The sequence below is a fragment of the Lineus longissimus genome, chromosome 7, assembly GCF_910592395.1.
Source record: "Lineus longissimus chromosome 7, tnLinLong1.2, whole genome shotgun sequence".
Classification (NCBI taxonomy): domain Eukaryota; kingdom Metazoa; phylum Nemertea; class Pilidiophora; order Heteronemertea; family Lineidae; genus Lineus; species Lineus longissimus.
Window position 1 is genome coordinate 1739069 of NC_088314.1, and position 20727 is coordinate 1759795.

At 41.6% G+C, this 20727-nt stretch overlaps 2 protein-coding genes across 5 annotated transcripts; one reads left to right on the plus strand and one right to left on the minus strand.

Annotated features, from left to right (window-relative positions):
- Positions 1–829: 829 nt before the first annotated feature.
- LOC135491268 (serine/threonine-protein phosphatase 6 regulatory ankyrin repeat subunit A-like) lies at positions 830–7165 on the minus strand. Of its 3 annotated transcripts, none has more exons than XM_064777015.1 (5): positions 7062–7165; positions 6140–6472; positions 5668–5861; positions 5326–5454; positions 830–5172 (listed from the first exon to the last, which is right to left on the minus strand). In XM_064777015.1, the coding sequence occupies exons 2-5, from the start codon at positions 6324–6326 to the stop codon at positions 4966–4968; spliced, it is 717 nt and encodes a 238-aa protein (XP_064633085.1). In that variant the 5' UTR covers positions 6327–6472; positions 7062–7165; the 3' UTR covers positions 830–4965. The 3 variants fall into 3 exon arrangements, with proteins under 3 accessions (XP_064633085.1, XP_064633086.1, XP_064633083.1); XM_064777016.1 differs by having other exon boundaries at positions 7058–7165; XM_064777013.1 differs by having other exon boundaries at positions 6850–7165.
- Positions 7166–8528: 1363 nt separating this feature from the next.
- LOC135491058 (nischarin-like) lies at positions 8529–19178 on the plus strand. Of its 2 annotated transcripts, XM_064776702.1 has the most exons (15): positions 8529–8675; positions 9297–9380; positions 9506–9688; positions 9960–10008; positions 10212–10307; positions 11660–11727; positions 11934–12029; positions 12187–12408; positions 12659–12854; positions 13039–13226; positions 13409–13522; positions 13884–13956; positions 14670–14812; positions 15146–15288; positions 15628–19178. In XM_064776702.1, the coding sequence occupies exons 1-15, from the start codon at positions 8589–8591 to the stop codon at positions 18368–18370; spliced, it is 4485 nt and encodes a 1494-aa protein (XP_064632772.1). In that variant the 5' UTR covers positions 8529–8588; the 3' UTR covers positions 18371–19178. The 2 variants fall into 2 exon arrangements, with proteins under 2 accessions (XP_064632772.1, XP_064632773.1); XM_064776703.1 differs by lacking the exons at positions 14670–14812; positions 15146–15288 and adding an exon at positions 14873–14904 and having other exon boundaries at positions 13884–13964.
- The last annotated feature ends 1549 nt before the right edge of the window (positions 19179–20727 follow it).

Sequence of the window (20727 nt, forward strand, 5' to 3'; positions counted from 1 at the left end):
ACTACGCCGCTCCAACAGCGGGTATTGTTCTTACCTCGCATCATGATCCATAGAGAGGTTGAGATTTCGATTCGACAACGAGAATGAGATGTTGACATATTGTCTTGTTTTATCGTTCTGAGGCATGCCAGGCAATAACGACAAACTCATGTACTGATTTATGACACTTCATGCAAAATCTGAATCTCTCTATTGATACGACTTATTCACCTCCAGACTAGATGACCTGCTACACGGGTGAGCTTCGGTTTCGTGTCACGAATTTGCTATGAATGTTGTAAAAATGCATTTATTTTTGCATTAGTTGTTTCACTGAAGAAGCACACATAGTTGTCAATATGCCCAGTATTAGTCACGGTATGATAAATATGAACAAGAATTACCAAATTATGCGTGTATGAAGTATATTTTTGTGACTCACGCAAACAAAACTCGTCAATTATTTATTTCAAAAAGCTACCAATTTCCAAGCAGCTCAGTAACGAGACGAGTCCAGATGAGATCAGCGAGGTTCACCCAGGGGCCAGCAACCACGTCTGTCCTCTTAAGATTTTTCCCCATCACTTGATGGAGCTATAATCCCTTCAAGATCTCTGGACGTCGGTTTATTCCACGGCCCTTCCGTTACAAAAAACTTCGTGCCGAAAAGCGTGGTAGTTATGAACCCTTCCTGAAGACACCCGTCTCCAACATGAGTGAGGACAGTCGCCTCCAACGTGACTGAGAACGGTCTCCTCCAATCCTGTGAATCCTTCCTGAAGACACCCAAAGTCCTATTCTTGAGGTGATCAATGAAATAATACCAATACATCTGCTACAATTAGCTGGACGTTTATTCATTTCACACACAGTCAATACCACGGAGACTTACACTGATCAAATAAGACGCCACTTTCACTCCTGAACCATACATGTACAATAACACAAGTTGTGAGTCTCATTCCATAACAAGGCAATACTCACTCTCTGCAGAAAGAGTGGCAATAATACTCCTCCATTTCAAACACTCCTGTGTAAGGTGTCGCATGGGATAGACAGCTGGGTTTGATTACTATTCATCTTAATTCAGACTTATGTCAGGACATTGTCACAACCAGAACACTTCAACCCTTCACAAAACGAGAAAATCAGCACATGTTAAGTGTTACAAGTGAAAATTATCGAAGTTTTCTGCAAAAAGATGTTACGCTGCCAGTTAGACATTCGATTTTGCAGTAGCCATGAGCTGTATGGAAAGATACCCAGAACCCAATGCTTGACCTTTCATGAGACAACACACAAATAAACCACCTGTCCACCATTTTGCGGTAGACTATGACTGTTCTGGCCAAATCAGATATCGAACGTTCCCGGATGCTCCAAGTTTCAGAATTTGGGAAAGCTTCCAAATTTAAAGGATACCCGAACTGGTCACAATATATATAAAACATTTACAAAAATAGGCTACAGCGCCATCTATGGATTACATGATAATCATGATTTCATTGTTGCCGCAATTGTGTCCACAAGTTATCATTATAGTGATCCCAAACCTAAAGATTGTATTTTTATATACCCATTGGGGGAGTAGGCCTACTCATTTCCAACCTTCACATTCAGTGGCTTATTTTGAGAACTCAGAAAAGTCACATCCATGAAATTGTTCACCAAATATGTTTAATTGACAGGTCTGAACCTGCAAATATGAAATCCAGACAGAATATTCATAACAGAAGACATAAAACTGTAATACCACGGACTGCTGCGAGGGCAGAAGCATTTCCAAAAGACTCCCTCCACCCCCGTCTTCAGTAACAAGTGAAACCTTTCAAATTATAGACGCTAAAAAAACCCATTTTTGTAATCAAATAACAATGTACAATGTCACAAAAACAAAGGGATTATGTCGAAAAGATACGCTCTTATATTAATACTGACTCTTCTGACCTATCATTCTGACCCCAGGGACAACACCAAAGCATATCAAAAAGCAGATAGAGAGGATCTATTATGTGGACATCTTCGCATTTACATTGGCCCTGTGCTGACATCTACTGCTATATCATTGAACTAGAATAAGAGATCTGTAGGCTCTACTTTTTGAAGAAAAAAACGAAAAAAACGAGGAAAAAAACAAAAAAACTAGAATAACCAACTCCTTGAAGCACCTCACCTCGATAAGCTCTGATATTGAAATGTAATACAGTAGAACCTCCATCAGCGAACACTTCTCTAATAAGGACACCCTCTCTATTAAGGACACCCTCTCTATTAAGGACACCCTCTCTATTAAGGACACCCTCTCTATTAAGGACACCCTCTCTATTAAGGACACTGGTTTTGGTCCGAAATTGGTTGTTACCATTCAATTTTACCTCTCTGATCAGGACACCTCGCTATTAAGGACAGTACTTTTCAGTCCCACGGGTGTCCTTAATAGAGAGGTTCTACTGTACTACTTCAGAGGCTTTTGAAATAAACAAAAAAGACAGATAGGCCACCGTTGGAGAAAACTAGTCAGATAGTTGACCATGAGATGACAAACATTATTTGAACTTTACCACAGATTTTGATTATTTATTTTTGAATACCCTCCACATGATTTATCTACACCCCAAGCTATCACCTATTCTACATATCATATCATTACCGGCGTCGTAACCCTATTGGATTTTTGCCGGAGGTATGGAGTCCATTGTAGGCTACTGTCCACCTATGTAGGATCTTTTACTTGCCCTGGCACAGACACTCAGGTACAAGGGACCACAGCTTTTAGTCTCATCCGACAGACCCTCGAGTATTTCATACGTTAATGTACGTGTTGTGAAGAGCCAGGAATTGTAGTTCCTTGAAAGCCACGCCGGTTCATCCAGAAATACAATCCTGGGTTCTCCCCGGGATCGAACCCGGGCCCTATTGCGTGGTAGCCAGCAGTGTTAACCACTCCCATGAGGGGAGCGAGTTATCATAACTATGACACAGGTTTTGTTTGTATTCAGGTAAAACATACAATCACACAAAAGAAACGTCTTAGGCAGCCAAGTTCTCAACTTACACGAAGCTACATTATATCTTTACCCTGTTTTAAAAAACATTTATATTTCATCAAAACTTTACACTGCCATTTCAAGCAAACTACATTCATACACGTACTGAACATGTTGTATCAGGCATTGAAGCTGTCCTGCAGGAGAACTACAAAACAACAATAGAAAAAGTGACCATCAAAAAAGAGATTTGGTTACAAATTCCATGGAACAACTTTAGAACAACGTAGAATGATGCATATTTTCATGACACCAATTTAAAAGGTGCTTCTCAACACCCATTAAAAATTTCCCAAAGTTCCTGAAAATAACTCAGTTCATTATTGTTGTATTCAGGGCCTTCATTTGATAGGACAGACAGGCCATATCATCATCATCATTCGTCACTCCCACTTTGTAGCAATCTGTCTTGATTAAATGCAAGTCACTTTGTGCATTACTTTTAATACTCCAGTTACCACCATCCACCAAGATTGTCGAGAATAACAATGTCCACATGATTAGACGAATGCGTTTACTCAATAGCAGGTTGAATAGCGCACCCAGAAATATGCAAGCAATAAGTTACAGTACTACACTAAGATGTTCCCATGAAACATAAAAAAAGTTGGTGTAAACTTCTTTTTAAAATATTAAGAATTACAAACTTTACAATACAATATTGCACACAAAGAATGCAGCACCAAACCGTTGCTCTTATAGCTAGGGCTAAGACACCAATTATCATACCTGAATAGCAGGCTGAAGCACAAAAAACCACTTGTACAAATATAGGTGGGAGGATATTTTAAAAGTTTACCAGAAGACACCTTTTACAATATAAGTACTGGGGAAAGAATGAAAATAAAACTTTGAAGTCAAGTGTCACTGTCACTGTATCTCATTCATGCTGCCCAATTTTGAAACTTGCTTCTTGAAAAAAAATTGAAGTTTTCAATTCGGCAACCTTTTTTTCTCATGTCACCAGTTTACCTGTGCGAAGGTCCTCAATTCAGATAAAGTAATTGGTGTGGCCTTATGACACATTTTAACACCAAATAACATGAGAAAGTCATTGCATTACTGAGGAATACTCACCGAACGGCCTCGAGGACTCGGGGCTGGCCCTTTTATATGAACAATGTGTACAGAAACAACAGTTCTTCTCACTGACCCATGCCTGTATCAAAGGGCTTTATAACTGTCAGTATTATAGGCCGCTTTGCATCAAGAAGCTGCCTTTCTGTCTTAGAAGGCAAGCAAAAACCAAAACACCCCGTTAACTACCTCGGCAACAGCAGGAGTCCCTCCAGTAAAGCAAGTGACTTAGACATTTTATCAACAGCGATAATGACACAGTCATGTTACAAACAACCTTATCAGTGGATTCAGCCGAGTAGAGATGTACATGTAGGAAGGTAGAAACAGATACAAAACTCATGCTCATGCCAATTCCCTCAATTTCTCAGCAACCATTTGATAAAGGAGGAAAATCATTCTGGTGAGATCAACGAATCACCTACGTGTACATGAACAATAGCTATGTATTAATGATTATAACTAGAACACAACTGATGATGAGAATGATGACTGCACCCATTTGATTCTCAAAGTTCCATCACCGGGAATAATCAGTTTAGTTGGCCATTGATATGTACGTATGAGTTGCAGCATAATGACAGGGATGTCAAGGCATTAAAATTACAGGTGTGATAGACCTTGTCACCTTCCAATCTGCCCAGGTGACTTTCAAGCAGAGCTCTCACAGTGACACACTTTAAGCAGATCTCAATGACACCAACGCCAACTTTAAAGTAGAAGTTCAAACAAAGCTTTTGTTTTACTCAAAGAGGAGCATATTGAGAATGAAGAGAGACTACGAAGGATAAAAATCTGAAGAAATAAGGAAATCTGAACCTTCGAGTGACTAGTAAAGATGGAATGCCTCTGGAGCTTTGGGTCAGCTGAGTTCATTGAGGGTGATGTATTCTTTCAGAGGTTCAGGCACAGGTAGTTCCTGGTTCTTCTGCATAGGGTATTCCCCCAGACACTGGCGTACAGCAGTGCGGCACAGGGCCTTCAGGGGCTGAGGATTCGTAGAAAGATGATGCAGATAGTCACAGAAATCTGGATGGCAGGATAAAGCTTTTGGAACTTCTCCAGTTTTCTGAAACAGAATAAAGAAGCACAAATAAGATTGTTTAGACAATGGGCGGATCAACACAAAGACTTCTTAACTACCTCAAAGTAGTGTTTAAGATCATTTATCATTTTTCTCCCCAAAGAGCGGCACTGCTCTTTCCTCTCACACTGGACTCACCTTATTTTTATAAGTGAGGTCAGCACCAGCAGCAATCAAGTAATAAATGATATCAATCTGTCCGTTGCAAGCAGCTAAGTACATGGGTGTGACTCCCCAGTTATCTTGACGGTTCACATCAGCACCATGCTGAAAAAAGAAAACATCTAATAAATGGTCAAGGTTCAAAACACTCTCAATCTCACACACCAAGACACACTATCTTCTTCTTAATCAGCGACTCAGACAGAGACAGAAGCAGTATCCAGGACTGTCTAATCAAACATAACTAACCCCTGGTGCCGCTTTCTTGTAATAAGACCTCAGCATGCAGAGAGCTTTGACAGTAGTGTTCTTGCTCACCTTTATGAGTATAAGTGCACACTCTGGATACAAACTAACCACAGCATGTAGCGGTGTTCCACCATGGCGACATTGTAAGTTGATTTTAGCACCGAATTTCAACAGCTCTTCAATTGTCTGTTTGTGGCCTTTGTAACAGGCCCAGTAAAGAGGCGTCTTTCCATAATAATCCTGTTTATTCAAGTTAACGACACCTGTAAAAGATGTAGATATTAGATTAGAAAAACTGCCTGCAATCTGTTGGCAACTACCTTGATGCATAATCTAATGTTTTCAAGGACCAACCATACGATGACGATATATTGTACCAAACTGAACAATGCACAGCAAGAGTCTGTAGTGTACAGTATGCAGGCAGCATGTAGCTACCGTGGCAGTCAGTAACCTTTAAAATGGTTGTTGTGTCCTCAACTCTTCTTTCTAATTTTTCAAACTTTTGCCCTGATCATTTTTTAATTCAAGGCATGCTTACCTGCTTTGTGTATGATTTCATTGATCCTTCTGATGCTTCCATGGCTGGCTGCATAGTGAACATCTGTCCAGTTATGATTGTAATTTGGCGGTGGCACCTTGTTATAGTACCAACAGTGTTTCCTCTTTGATGACGACATATGGATGGGGCTCTCAAGACACTGTATTCCTGCATGCTTGTTTCCCATTCTGGCATTCAATGAAGCAGGAGAACTCTACACCCAGCCTGTTCTCCACTGCCACTCAATACCATCTATAGCTACATTGAAAAACTGTCAATTTTGTAACAGGTCACACAAACACTGTAGCCCAATGAAAACATTGGAATTTTGATCTGAAATGAAACACAATGCAATAAGTATTTCTTTGTGTACCGGCTATTGAATATCAATTTATCAAATCATTAGTTCAGTGTTTATTCTGTCAACTTGCGATATCTTATCAATCATGTTTATCAACTGATTCATTGTTTTATCTACACTCGGCATATTTACAAACACCTGCACTGGCTGCAGGATAAGACATACAACAGGATAGTCAGATTAATAGGAATCATAAATGGGCATAGGATTTCTTTTCGTGGGCCTGTCTCAACAAGAGTGGACGTCACCCTGCATAGTGCATCCCACTCAAAAAAAATCAACATCATGGGAGCTCAGTCAGTCAATAGTCATGGTTATCTGGGCTGCTGAGAGACGAGTGATTTTTTACCATTTTTTGGATCATGGATAAGGTCTTTTGTTCTTAGATGCAGTCATTGCACTTGAATGAAGAGACATGAGCCAGTGGCAGTGCAGAGTGGAGGTCAGAACTCTGAACAGTCAGAAATGTCAACAAATGCACACAAATTTCCCCCAATTTCGATATCAGATTCTATCTTTGGTGACCTTTAGACAGTACAGAATAAGTATAAAGTTACCAACATCAAGGTGGGGGTGGGTGGTAAGAGATCGATTAGTTTACTGCCCAAAATGATGAAAAAAACATCAAAATTGTGACTTTTCTGGAAAAATTGCGATTTGTTACATCCTCGATTTACACTTCGAGGGATGTCAGGGAAGTACATGTGACGCCACCATTGATTCATTACATTCTCCAAGCGTTGTCAATGGTGAGCAAATTCAAATTCAAATTCAAATTCAAATTAGTTTATTAATCAAAAGGCCCGGAGGGCAAAGGTACACATGGTACAATAGAAATACAATGATTTTGATTGAAAGTACATAAGACATACAAAGGATACATGACAAAAGTAACAATATAAAGTCTACTACCGGGGTCAAACCTGGAGTAGATACTAGTAGGTGGGAGAGAGGAGGTCCTTATTTTATGCGATCAGAAAAGCATTTCTGTAAAAATGATGATAGCTTCTGACAAATTCCAGGGTCCTCATTTGAAAGAAGCCAGATAAACTTATTTCCTGGTGAGAGACCTGAAAAGTTGATGTTGTTCTCATTGATAACTGAGAAAAAATCGTTCCTTGAAGCATCATATTTTGGGCAGGCAGTTAGAAAGTGAACCTCGTCTTCTATTGAAGTCCCATCACAAGAACACACCCTCTCTTCAACTTTAAGTTTTTTGTATCTACCTCTTTCAATGGCTAGATCGTGACAGCTAATGCGGAAACAACAAAGGGATCTTCTTAAAGAAAAACTTGAAATTGAAGTCAGATATTTCTCACAGCAGAGTTGCGTTTTGAAGGACCTATAAGTGCGTAATTTGTTTTTAGCATTTGGATTCCGAGAATCATCCCAAATTTCTAGCTTCCACTTTCTGTAAAATTCTTCACCTAATTTATGAACAAGACTGGAGGTTGAAACACTTTCAGCATTGTTTGCATCCAGATTCAGACAACCACAAATAAATTTTATACAAGAAAACCAAGACTGTTTTCCTTTGTTGTCTAGATCCTTACTAACTTGTAAGGCACTGGTTAAAATAGACTTCGAACTAATTTCCCCATCCACTGTGTTGAGAGACAAGGATTCAAGCCTTAGCCAGAAAGAGAACATAGATTTGGCTATCATTAAATACAGTGGATGTCTGCCCAACTCGCCATACACGGCCAGATTTGTGGCATTTGTGTTAACACCCAGTACATATTTACAGAACTTCATGAGCAACATCGCGAAGTCTCACTCGACCAACTGACTTTGTAAGAATTTCAGCGGGTGCATGTAAAATTCGACAGGCGGACCGAAGACCGGGAGATTGTTCATTTCAATCTCCAAGCGTCGTCAATGGTGAGCATCGCGGCCAAGTCTCACTTGACCTACTTACTGACTATGTAAGAATTTCAGCGGGTGCATGTAAAACTCGACAGACGGACCGAAGACTGGGCGATAGCGGCCACCTATCGGAAAATAAAAAACTAAGAACCTAAACAAAATGGTTTCCTGATTGCAGATTTGTCTCGTGATCTCGAAAATAATCAGCAAACCATCGCCGAAATGGCTCAATTTGGCAAAAATGTGGTTGCGTACAGCGCATCACGTACACTGAAGATAATAGGCACGGAAAACTATGAGAATTACACGGTAACTTACTTTAGGGAGCTTATATTTCATCTTCAAAAACATGATCATGAACTGTCAATCATTCATCATGCATTCATTCATTGGTGGGGGGGGCTTTTCGAAAGTATTATTTCGACAATAAAGGCACCACGGCAGGGCCCAAACATCAAGTTTGACATATGTCATCATGATCATGTTCCAACCCTTCAGCTTTGCCTTTGGGCTTTTTGCCGTGTGACTGACTCACTCCTGTCGCTGTTAGGCCTACAATAGGCCCTTCGCCACCTACCTAGGGTGGGACCAACTAACCATCTAAAGTTACAATAGATCTTCACAGTAAAAGAGGACAGACAATGGCTCGCGAGGCATTTTCTGGTGCCATTGACCGTGAAGATCTATTGTAAAGATGTTTTGTTGGTCCGACCCTAGGACCTAGTGGTACTGGTGAATCTGGAAAATGTCCTATTGGTATTATGGTTAATGCAATTTGCATGTTGTGATGTTGCATTGCATAACCACTTTTTTATATTAGGCCTGTTTGGTTTTAAATATATATATTGTAGTATCGCCGCTAGTTTGAAGTGATTAAGTATTGGTACCTTTTCTGGCTATTTGTAACCTCGTCAATTCTTTCCACTTCAGCTCTATGTTATTGAAGTGTCAATTGGTTGCTTTAACTGGAGGGTCAAACACAGATACAGTGAATTCTTCGACATGCATGAAAAGGTGAGTTCAACCTGGGAAGACAAGAGAATGTCAAGTTTTAAAGGAGCAGTGCATTTAAAAGTGGCATTTCCGTTGACTAATGTGACCAAGACATGTTTTACATGCTATTTTCTTTTTCTTTTCAGCTTGTATCTGATTACAAGATTGACAAAAGCATTTTCCCTCCAAAGAAGATATTTGGCAAAATGTCCGAAGCATTTATTAAGAAACGGCAAACTGACTTAGAAATCTACCTTCAGACAACTCTCCACCACCTTAACTTTGTTGTTCCTCCAGTTCTCGCGAACTTCTTAGATTTCCACAAATATGTAAGTACTCTTCCTCCCTAGACTCGAAAGCTTATTGGATGGTGTCGCCAAAATAATGCCTATTTCAATAAAGTTACACAAAACCTGCCCTAGCACCTATGTACATGGGTACATTGTTGATCTGAAGGGCATCTGCATGAAGCCGAGTGATTTTCCGTCATTTCTCAACTCCCTCTGTTATCTTGAGATGACACAGCTTTCACCCTCTAGGGCTGCCAATTTACATCAAAATTGGAGTGTTTAAAAAGTGTTAACCAATTCTGTTTTCTAGGAAATTCATGGGATTACAGAAACTTTGGCAGAGATCTTATACACAAAAGGTAAGCTAGCCATCATCAAAGTGTTTCACATCACCACTGTCCTTGGTCTGTTGCAGTGGACACAAGAACGAAGAAAGTCTTAACAACCACATTAACAGACCTCTTGCCATTTCAACAAGTCGGTGGGAAGACTCACTGTGTATGCAGGACAGTTTGATATGTGTTCAGTTCAAGACAAAAGATTGTGTAACTTTATTTTTCAGGTGAAATCCTTTTGAATTCCAAGGAGATGTTTACCTTACAGACACTGCAGTTGCATGCAGTGAATGAGCGTCTCAAGTTAGCAGAGCCCACATGTGGTAAGGACCCCCCATTTCTCTATCTTGTAGACATTGAGCTTATGTGGCTAGTAGGTTATTCACAGCTTACTGTATTTCGATTGCTTCGTTATCTGGTTGTTTAGATTTCATAGTTCTTTTAATTTAGTTTTTGACTGTCTTGCACATGCTCTTGCTTTGGTAGTGTGAAGTATCTTGCCTCTCTTGATTTCTGTTGAGATTTTATTCTCGAGGCATCTTCTGATCATGTGTTTACCGTATGTACGGTCAAATGTCAATCTTTTTTCATCAATTTTGTACAGAACCGCTCAGGTCAAATGTGCATGATGTTTTCAGAAAAATTGACTCGACTAGTCTTTGTTTATATCACATTGTAGTGTACGACTGTTCTAGTATCCTTCCTTGTTATCATGTGACAAACAATCATCATGAGACATGATCTTACTGATAATGGATGAGTGGGTTTTCACCTCATGTCTGACCTATTTTGTTTTTATCATTTTGATTATCATTTACTTTCGATATTTCATGACCTTTCATCTCTTTATATTTCTGGTGTCTTTCATTCAGGTGAAGACCAGGGTATCAATGGTTTGTTTGTGTTGCCTAACTCCTCTCTCATTATAGAAAGATAAAACCGTATTAAAACCTGTCTTCAATTGATCTCACTCTCAGTCTCTGCTATACGTGTAATAGGTCTTGTCTGGCCTGTTAGTGTTGGCTTGAACTTCATTTGCTTACCATTTTGTGATTGTGCAGTGTGATGACATCACATCAAGACGAGAATGTCTTTTTACTATTCTATTCCATTTACTCCCTGCACTCTGCAACTTTTCTCTCCAAATCATATGATTACCTTTCTTGCCAACACATGATACACTGATTGTATTCTCCAGTAGGCTGCATGTAGTCATCCTTTAGTTTAGAGAGGTCATTGACGACTAGAAAATCTTATCCCTTCATTTCCATGTTAGACATGTCTCAGTGAGGAGAGTGGCTGTGCTCTCTTCTGAATTTAGACAACTTACAAAGGCATTGAGTGAAAAAATGTAATGGTACCATCAGAATATTAAAGAGCTTGGAGAACGCATGACATAGTGCTATTTTGAAAGTATTGAGTTGCTGACAAGAGCAGATAGACCATCTTTCATAAGAATCGTGCATTTTCAAGCAGTATGTACTCACCAAGAGCTTTTTAAGCATGTTCCTATGGATGTTGATTGCTGGCAGAACCGTTCGTTTTCCTGTGAAATGATTCAGTCTCTGTCTTTTGTGGAAGTAGTAAGGCTCTACAAAGTCTTTTTACTGTGGCATAAGTTTTTCCCTTGGTAGAAATCACAGGTACTTTCATTGATTATTTGTTTATTTTTCAGAATCTGGTGATAAAAGGAAAGACCTTGGTCATGTGTTAGATTTCATCACGAGGGTAAAAGCTTTAAGGGTAAGTGGGACCCCTAACAACAAACAGTCAAACTTGATACTCCCATTGAGGAGTTTTATAACCCAGTGGATAACACTCTGGTAGAAACTGCAATGATAGGCGTCTATTGAGAAAGAAGAATACTTCATTCATTGTTTGTTTTCAGTTGTTGAATTGTTTTCTGGCTATGAAATCCGATTGCATACTGATGTGTTGTTTTTTTACAGATCTTTGGCTCACGAGACCCTGTTGGTACGAGTAACATTGACATGAATCAACTAAAGTTTGATCTGACAATATTTAGAGGCTTGGAAAAGGTGGAGGTGAGTATTGTTTTGAACCAGAATTGATGTCACCCAAATTATTTCATCTCTTTAAAAGAAGTCTACCAAAAAGCAGGACCTTGTAGTAAGTTGTGCTGATGTCACTCTAGTATGAACATTTTTCACAATTCTCATATGCTTGCATTTCTTTCTGCAGATTGTCAACTGTAATACGTCCGTGATTGCCGGTGTGGAAATCTTAAAAAGAACTGTCAAAAGGTTAAAAGTTCATCATTCGTTGAAGGAAATCAAGGACATCCTACTCCAAGACATTGCCTGTATTCCAATAGAAAAACAAGGTTACCTCGTGCCTGCCTGGACGTGTCTCAGGGTGGCAGACTTCAGTCATAATGAGATTACAGCGATTGATGAATCCGTGGTGAGCATGTCATATCAACATATCAACATATCTGAACTTGAGACTGTAACAATAGAACTTATCAAGAACTTTGTACTGGCTGATGTCTAACTTGTTACACTTCATAGATGTCAGTGGACAGGGTTCTATATAACTTTTTGTTCCAAGGGGGAATAGGCTCTCTGAGGGGGGACAGTTGCTGATGTATATCATGTTTCTCCTTAATATTGAAACACTTTGCTATAACATGGCAGTGTTTTCCTTTCTTCAGAAACTCATGCCCAAGGTTGAGATGCTATCGTTGAGCCATAACCAGCTGTCCCAGATCCAGCACCTGTCACATCTGAGTGCGTTGACCTGCCTCGACCTCTCACACAACAAAGTCAAATACCTCGATGCCTTACACACCAAGATTGGAAACCTAAAGATGCTCAATCTGTCTGGAAATCATATAATATCTTTACAGGGTAAGTTAGACATAAAAAAATTGGTTGATGCCTGACTGCACCATTGCATTGTCTGTCTATCAGTGCCATGGCACCAGTTCGCTGTTAGCGTAAAAGTAACAGTGATTCACTAACCAAGTAGGAGTGAGTGATTACAATTCCATTTGGCTCGGAATTTCTATTTCAATATGTATTGACTTTTCAGTTCTTTCCAAGCTGTATTCTTTAGAAGTTCTGGACCTGAGCAGTAATGATGTTAGCCAGGTGTCAGAGATCCAGCACATCTGTCGGCTACCGTGCTTGGAACATCTGACACTCACAGGCAACCCGGTCACAGCTGTGTGTGATTATAGAACCAAGGTGTTTGAATTGTTTGGGGAGAGAGCTGCTGAGGTGAGTATGGTTTCTCTAGGAGATGAGAATCCTCCGGATTTCCGGATTTTGTATGCTTTAAATTGACTTTTTGCTGTGAGGAAACAGTTAAATTCCAATCGACTGTCTGAGTACGGAGTTGTTATGAAGTCTGAGCGGTGTCTATAAGTTAGTGATCATCATTATTTCCTTTCCACGTGCAGTTATGCCTTGATAAACTTCGTCCTAGTCAGAAGGAGCTGGATACAGTTGCCATTTTACAAGCTATACAGAAGGCGAGGGAGGGCAGAGAGAAAGCCAAGAAACACTCAAAAAAGGTGAGCTTAGAGAGGCATTGTTATCTATTACAGATTCGGTATCGTCACATGATGTGACTTTGACCAATCCGGTAACTTTGAACACACTTCATCACTACTGACATGACAGGTCATCAAGATACTCTTCTGAAAAATAGTTACAAAATATTCCCTTGGGATTCCATGTGAAATGTTGCAACACTTAAGTTCTCTATTACAGTTGCTATAAAAGTTGGTCAGTAACAGTACTTTATGTTGTCCTTGGCCTGTGAAGAGGCCGTCTCACAGCTTCTCTCTTGATGAACAAACTCCCTCAAATATCTGCACTACCTTGGAGCATCTTAATCTTGTTGCTAACCAGCCCTCCACTCTTTCCTTCCAGCATGTGCATGAGGTGCCTATCACAGATGCCAGTATCACAAGTGAGGAAGGTGCTAGTTCAGGACCTGAACCAGGTAATCATGTATGTATGAGTGACAGCCAGCAGTTTTTATCATTCATTTGCTCTTCTGTCTTACCTACCCAGTTAGCATATTGCAAACCCTGACTATGTCAAAATCGCCATTCCTTGTCGCTGCACTGTCCGCTGGCAATCTCAGTACTCATCTATACTCCTTATATTTCTTCTACACAATGCCTTCCTTCGTGTCCTTTTGCTCTTACCTTTTAAACCATTGTCTATCAAAAGCAATTTATTTGTGTTAGTGTTAAGTAATGGTGTTTGTGTCAAACCTATAATCAAATGACTACAATAAAACCCTTCCCAATAGTTAGTGTAGTGGTTGTTATATCCCGTTCTGCCTCTTTTAGTAGTGTTTTACTTTTGGCTGTCACAGTGTTTCATTTCGGTGGTATCTGGTTTGATATATATTCATCTGCTTACCATATTGCTAAAAAGATGATGTCATCTGAATAGGAAGCTCCTCTAGATTTTAAAAAGTGTTTGAGACCAATAACTTAGTCATGTATGTCAAGTTCTTACAGGTATATCAAATGGTAAAATGTTTATTTTATGGATTGAATTCCTTATCCGAATTGCTTCATGCTTTCTTTGCGATCCAAAATCATGGTCACTGAATCTGTTGCTTGAAATAGAAATAGAAATAAGCTATAAAGTACCTTACCTTTTCAATTTCTTGTATTTGCATTCTTGAGTTGTGTGTTTCAGTGACCTATGTTGATACAGACAATAGAAGCAGGCAAGATTCCGACCCAAAAGATGAACTATTTCGCCAACGAGTTGAGTCAATTCGTGCGCAGGGAGGAGAGGCATGGTTGGGTTTGCTGAATGAGATGCAAAACCCTGAGGATGTAAGTCGATGATGGGTTGGTTGGGAACATTAATAGATTTTGCATCTTGACTTGTTACAGGGTGATGTGAATCATTCTAGTTCAGGAGCGGGGTAAGAGGTCACTTGTTCTCATCATAATGCTTTGAAGCCCGGTGGCAGAGTGTAAATGCTGTGTCGCTTCATGCTTTCCACAAATGGCTCAGGTGATAGAAGTTGGACGAATTCCCAGCATGAGAATGGAATGCCAATTGCTTGAGCAAAGATTACTTGAAAAAGGCCTCAGGTAAGCTGGGCCATATGTTTTAAAACAACTGTAAAAAGATGATTAACCTCCTGCCTTCTTTGCCTTCAGGGTTCAAGCCTGACTAGTTCCCACCTTTCGACTGCCTCATTCCCACCACTAGATGGCAGGGAGAGCTACACGACACCCTCTTCCTCTTTCGGAGCCTCTTCAGAGCCACCACTCCTAGAAGAGGACGCACCTGCATGTGAAAGGTGCCTGTCTCTTTAGTTTTTGTCCATACTTGGATAGAGTTCAATGTGTCTGTCCGATCATTGCTTGGCCTGTGAAGCCAAACAGCAGATGGTATTGTCATCATTCCTTGTCCTACACAAGGAACAGCTGCACTCGTCAAGTAAGCCACAACCTGGACACTCTGCAGTTACTATAGAATGGTAGCGCCTCAATCCCTGAACAAACTTTATGATTAGTTGCAAATGAGGTTTAATACCTGTTTGTCACTTTAGTGATAAGCACATAAGATGAAGATATTTTGAAAAGAAACAGTAGCTAAAATGATTTATTGGCTTATTAAGATTGTTTCGTTTTTTCAGCAAAAATGAGGGTGAGACCAACAGCTATGCGACATGTGATGACAGCCAGACAACTGATTTGGAGAACAGTTTCGAGTTCGGCAGCACAGCAGGCGTGCCTATGAACATGCCAAGCATCACTGACCCTCACTTCGTCCACCACATGCAGGTGTATATTGGCAGCTTGAACATTCAAACGCACATCCCTGGGATCACGGGATCACCCCATGACAAACCAGAACAGATCCTTTACATCATGTGGGTTGTCTGCCATCCGTATCACTTGAAGCGTGTCGAGTTCCCAGGCTGCGCGGTCTTAACGAATGAGATGGTTCATATTTTTGAGTTGGTTGATGCTTTTCAAGACACTTATCCAACCCTGTCACATTATTATAGCATGGCGGTGAACAATGTACAAGAGACTGTGACAGGGTACAGGAATATGTATGTCCGCTTAGAAGAAGCGTTCATGGTCGCGCAAGGTACCTTTACTCTCATTCCACAGAACTCTAGCAAAACACAACAGTTTACGTCATCATTGCGCGACGCCTGTAAAATTAACGAAGAGGATTTTCTGATCACAGTACCGTATCATGAGAATGCCGTGCAGAAACTTGTTCAGACTCTACAAGAGCATGAGAAGCCTGGCCTCACTGAGGACGATATTGTTCATTACTCGTACGTGCAGATACCAGATTCCGATCGAAATGGCACGAAGAATTCTGCATTCGCTGCCGCACTGACCAAACACAACTTGTATCTAGTCAGGGAAGATGTCGTTCATTTCCCGAATCCGACATTTGAAGTTGATCATGAGGTAGGAACAACACAATATGGTGTCTTACAAGTGCATTCCCTCCAACACACTGTTAAGGATGTGCAGTTCTGTAATGACATCAATAAGTTGGAATGGACGTCCCAGTCTCCTGGAACTGACCGGACATCTCCTGTCAAGCAGGGCAGTGCTTATGGTTTGACTTTGTTGTTCGAGAGTGCTTCACGAGAGCAGAAGGATGGTGGAGAGAGTGATTCGAATTCCACTAAGAGGGGGCGCTTTCAGTGTATTTTCCCGACACCTGAGCACCGTGACTTGTTCCTGTGTCAGCTGATGCAGCTGCGACGTGAGATTGCACCACAAGTTGCTGAATCTGACTTGGAGACCAGTATCCATGACCGAGATATCGATGGACAGAGTTTGAACACGGAGGAGAAGAGTGAGTTTGACGTGTGTGAGATTGGTGAGGACTGTTGTGTGACGATTAAGGTGCCTGAGGACGAGCAGGAGCCATCATGTAGTGGTGTCAGCCCAAATGTGGGGAGAATGAAACTGAAACTCTGCCTGGATGGAAAGGCAGGCCCAAGAGAAATGACTGTGACTGAATATAATAAGCTAGAAAACTGGTATGGGCTTGGCAAGGGTGCCACCTCCCTTCAGGAGCATCTGGCGTCTAGTCCTTGTGTCTACCCAAGTGCTGAACTTTTAAAAACTTTGACCAGTATTAATGCAAACATTGAGTTGTTGTCACCGATGTCACCCCAGCTTAAAATAATCGGCAATATGACCGGCGAGGAAGTCTTTAACTATTTCCACAACCAGGTGGCTCAGATTGGCATCGAACAGGAGGAGTTGAAGTGTATCACATGGTGCCCTGTGATACCGTATGTCCTACCACAGATGGAGATTCTGACGTGTGTTATGTTGAGCAGCCGGGCTGTCTACCTCATCTCCGACCGATGTTTGCCCCCTGCTCCAAGTACAAGCAGCGGGACCCCGTGGAAAACACATCTCCGCCACCAGTCCGACTCATTGTTGTCACATAGTATGTTCAAGCGCTCTGATCTTCACCACAACGCAGCCTCTGGTATCATCCACAAAACATCCAAGGGAGAGGAATCCCGTTTGCATTGTTACGCTGTCATACCTCTGAAAGATCTCAAACAAGTCCATATTGGAATGTTTGACCAGTTTTTTCGCCTTGCTTGCTCTAGCGGTGATATGACATTCACTTGCCTCACCAGGGACTTCACTGTAACTGATTCGTTTGTCAAGTACCTTATGTCTGCGTTAACCAGACTCAATGCTGCATCATCCCCTGATCTATCCAGCAGCGATTCCGAACAAGACTTTTATAAAATGTACTCGCAGTCTGAGCCGACGGCTGTCTCTGGTTTTAAGCAAAGAAACCGAGTCAAGTTTGTGTATGCAAGTGACGATGCGATCACAGACCTCTGTTACTTAATCCAGGAAAAACAGGGTGTTACTGATGAGAAGAAGGTTTCACACACGACCATGGATATTCTACACTATCTTCTTGTCTTTGAGATCATTGCACCAGAGACAGTGGAAAATTACAAAAATCCAGTCCCGCGTACATTGATTCTAACCAATCAACACTTGTGCCTCGTTTCCGAGGACTATATCAACTACCCACTCCTGGACTTTGTCCGATTTCCGCCAGGGAAGCCCAATCATGAATTCTTGGATGTAAGGCGCCCAGAATACCTAAAGCGGGTTGTCGTGAGTGATTTCACATCCAATGACATCTCGCTCATGTTTTCTGATCATAGTGAAGATATTGTTGTGGATACAAGTGTCGAGCATTTCAGTTCTGGTCCAGATATTGGTCGGACGTCCCCTGGCGAGATCAGGTGGACAATCCTGATCCAGAATATCCGTGATAAGGATCGGTTGCTGAAGTTGCTCAGTAAGCATTGGAGTGATATTCATGAAGGGCGGGAGCTCTCCATTCAAGTTAATGCGTGACTAGGTAAAAAGGTTCAAGCTGTTTGGTGATCATGTTAGAATGAATGATAGTGAAATCATGGTCACTCTGTGCCTGGACTTAAGTATGAACAAAGGAACTTGAATATTACAGATCTTTCTCCACACTACCAGGTTTCTTTATTTACAAGATGTTGTTTAAGTTGCATTAGATCTGGTTGTGCAGAGACTGAACTGTGAATGTGTAAACTGTTAACCGAAATCGATCATGAGCTGTGTCACAACAAACCTCCAAAATGGTCTTCATCACTGTACATCGTATGAAGTATGTTTGCATGAATGTATCACTGCATGTTTGTACATTTATCTGCACTAAAACCTCTCCATTAAAGACAAATACTGTCCTTAGTGGAGAGATGTCCTGATTATAGAGGTCGAAATGAATGGAAACAACCAATTTGGGACCAAATCTAGTGTCCTTAATAGAGAGGGTGCCCTTATATAGAAAGTTGTCCAATAAGGGAGGTGCTTCTGTACTTGGATTCAACAAATACTATACTATTCAAATCTGTATTATTACAAATTTTCACATGGGTTTTGGCCAAGGGCTCTTATCAAAAAGTATACATGTTATAATTAAAGTGTGTTTCATGAAAGGCACATTGACATTTCTGCCCTTCCCTTGTTTGTTCTGAAATTATTGCATCCTATTCTAGTTATCTGTGATGTCACCAGGATAGAAACTGAGCTCTTTGACCATAAAGTGTACCACAAGTGGCCTTTCTCATCATCCCTTGTCGAGCTCAGTGTCCTTATGTGTGAATGGACAATGATCATGTGATTAAACTGTTTTATTATCATAATCGTCTGTGCTATTCGGTCCTTTAAAGTGCTGGTTATGGCAGTTTAGCCCAAAAGAGGTTTCCTAGCATCAACATTCAGTGTACCATGGACAAATCAACAACTTGCAGGCTGCATCGACAGCACAACTGGTCCATGGAAGGCTCTGTCAACAAACAATCCTCATCAATGGCAAAACCAGTTTGTGCTTTGAGTGCTCCATTAGTATCAACATCCCAAAGACAAAACCAAAACAGGCTGAATCGATGACACAACCTGTCCTCGGAATGAGTGCTCCGTAGCATCAACACCCCAGGGACAAGCCGTCAACAGGCTGCATCGACGGCACAAACTGTCCATGGAATGAGTGCTCCGTAGCATCAACACCCCAGGGACAAGCCGTCAACAGGCTGCATCGACGGCACAAACTGTCCATGGAATGAGTGCTCCGTAGCATCAACACCCCAGGGACAAGCCGTCAACAGGCTGCATCGATGGCACATCCTGTCCTTGGAATGAGTGCTCCGTAGCATCAACACCCCAGGGACAAGCCGTCAACAGGCTGCATCGACGGCACAACCTGTCCATGGAATGAGTGCTCCGTGGCATCAACACCCCAGGGACAAACCGTCAACAGGCTGCATCGACGGCACAACCTGTCCATGGAATGAGTTCTCTGTAGCATCAAGTCCTAGGGACAAGCTGTCAACAGGCTGAATCGATGGCACATCCTGTCCATGGAATGAGTGCTCCGTAGCATCAACACCCCAGGGACAAGCCGTCAACAGGCTGCATCGACGGCACAACCTGTCCATGGAATGAGTTTTCTGTAGCATCAAGTCCTAGGGACAAGCTGTCAACAGGCTGAATCGATGGCACATCCTGTCCATGGAATGAGTGCTCCGTAGCATCAACACCCCAGGGACAAGCCGTCAACAGGTTGAATCGACGACACAACCTGTCCATGGAATGAGTGCTCCGTAGCATCAAGTCCTCGGACAAACCGTCAACAGGCTGCATCGATGACACAACCTGCCCATGGAATGAGTGCTCCGTAGCATCAAGTCCAGGGACAAACCGTCAACAGGCTGCATTGATGACACAACCTGTCCATGGAATGAGTGCTCCGTAGCATCAAGTCCTCGGACAAGCCGTCAACAGGCTGCATCGATGACACAACCTGTCCATGGAATGAGTGCTCCGTAGCATCAAGTCCAGGGACAAACCGTCAACAGGCTGCATTGATGACACAACCTGTCCATGGAATGAGTGCTCCGTAGCATCAAGTCCTCGGACAAACCGTCAACAGGCTGCATCGACGGCACAACCTGTCCATGGAATGAGTGCTCCGTAGCATCAACACCCCAGGGACAAGCCGTCAACAGGCTGCATTGATGACACAACCTGTCCATGGAATGAGTGCTCCGTAGCATCAAGTCCTAGGGACGAACCGTCAACAGGCTGCATCGATGGCACAACCTGTCCATGGAATGAGTGCTCCGTTGCATCAAGTCCTAGGGACGAACCGTCAACAGGCTGCATCGATGGCACAACCTGTC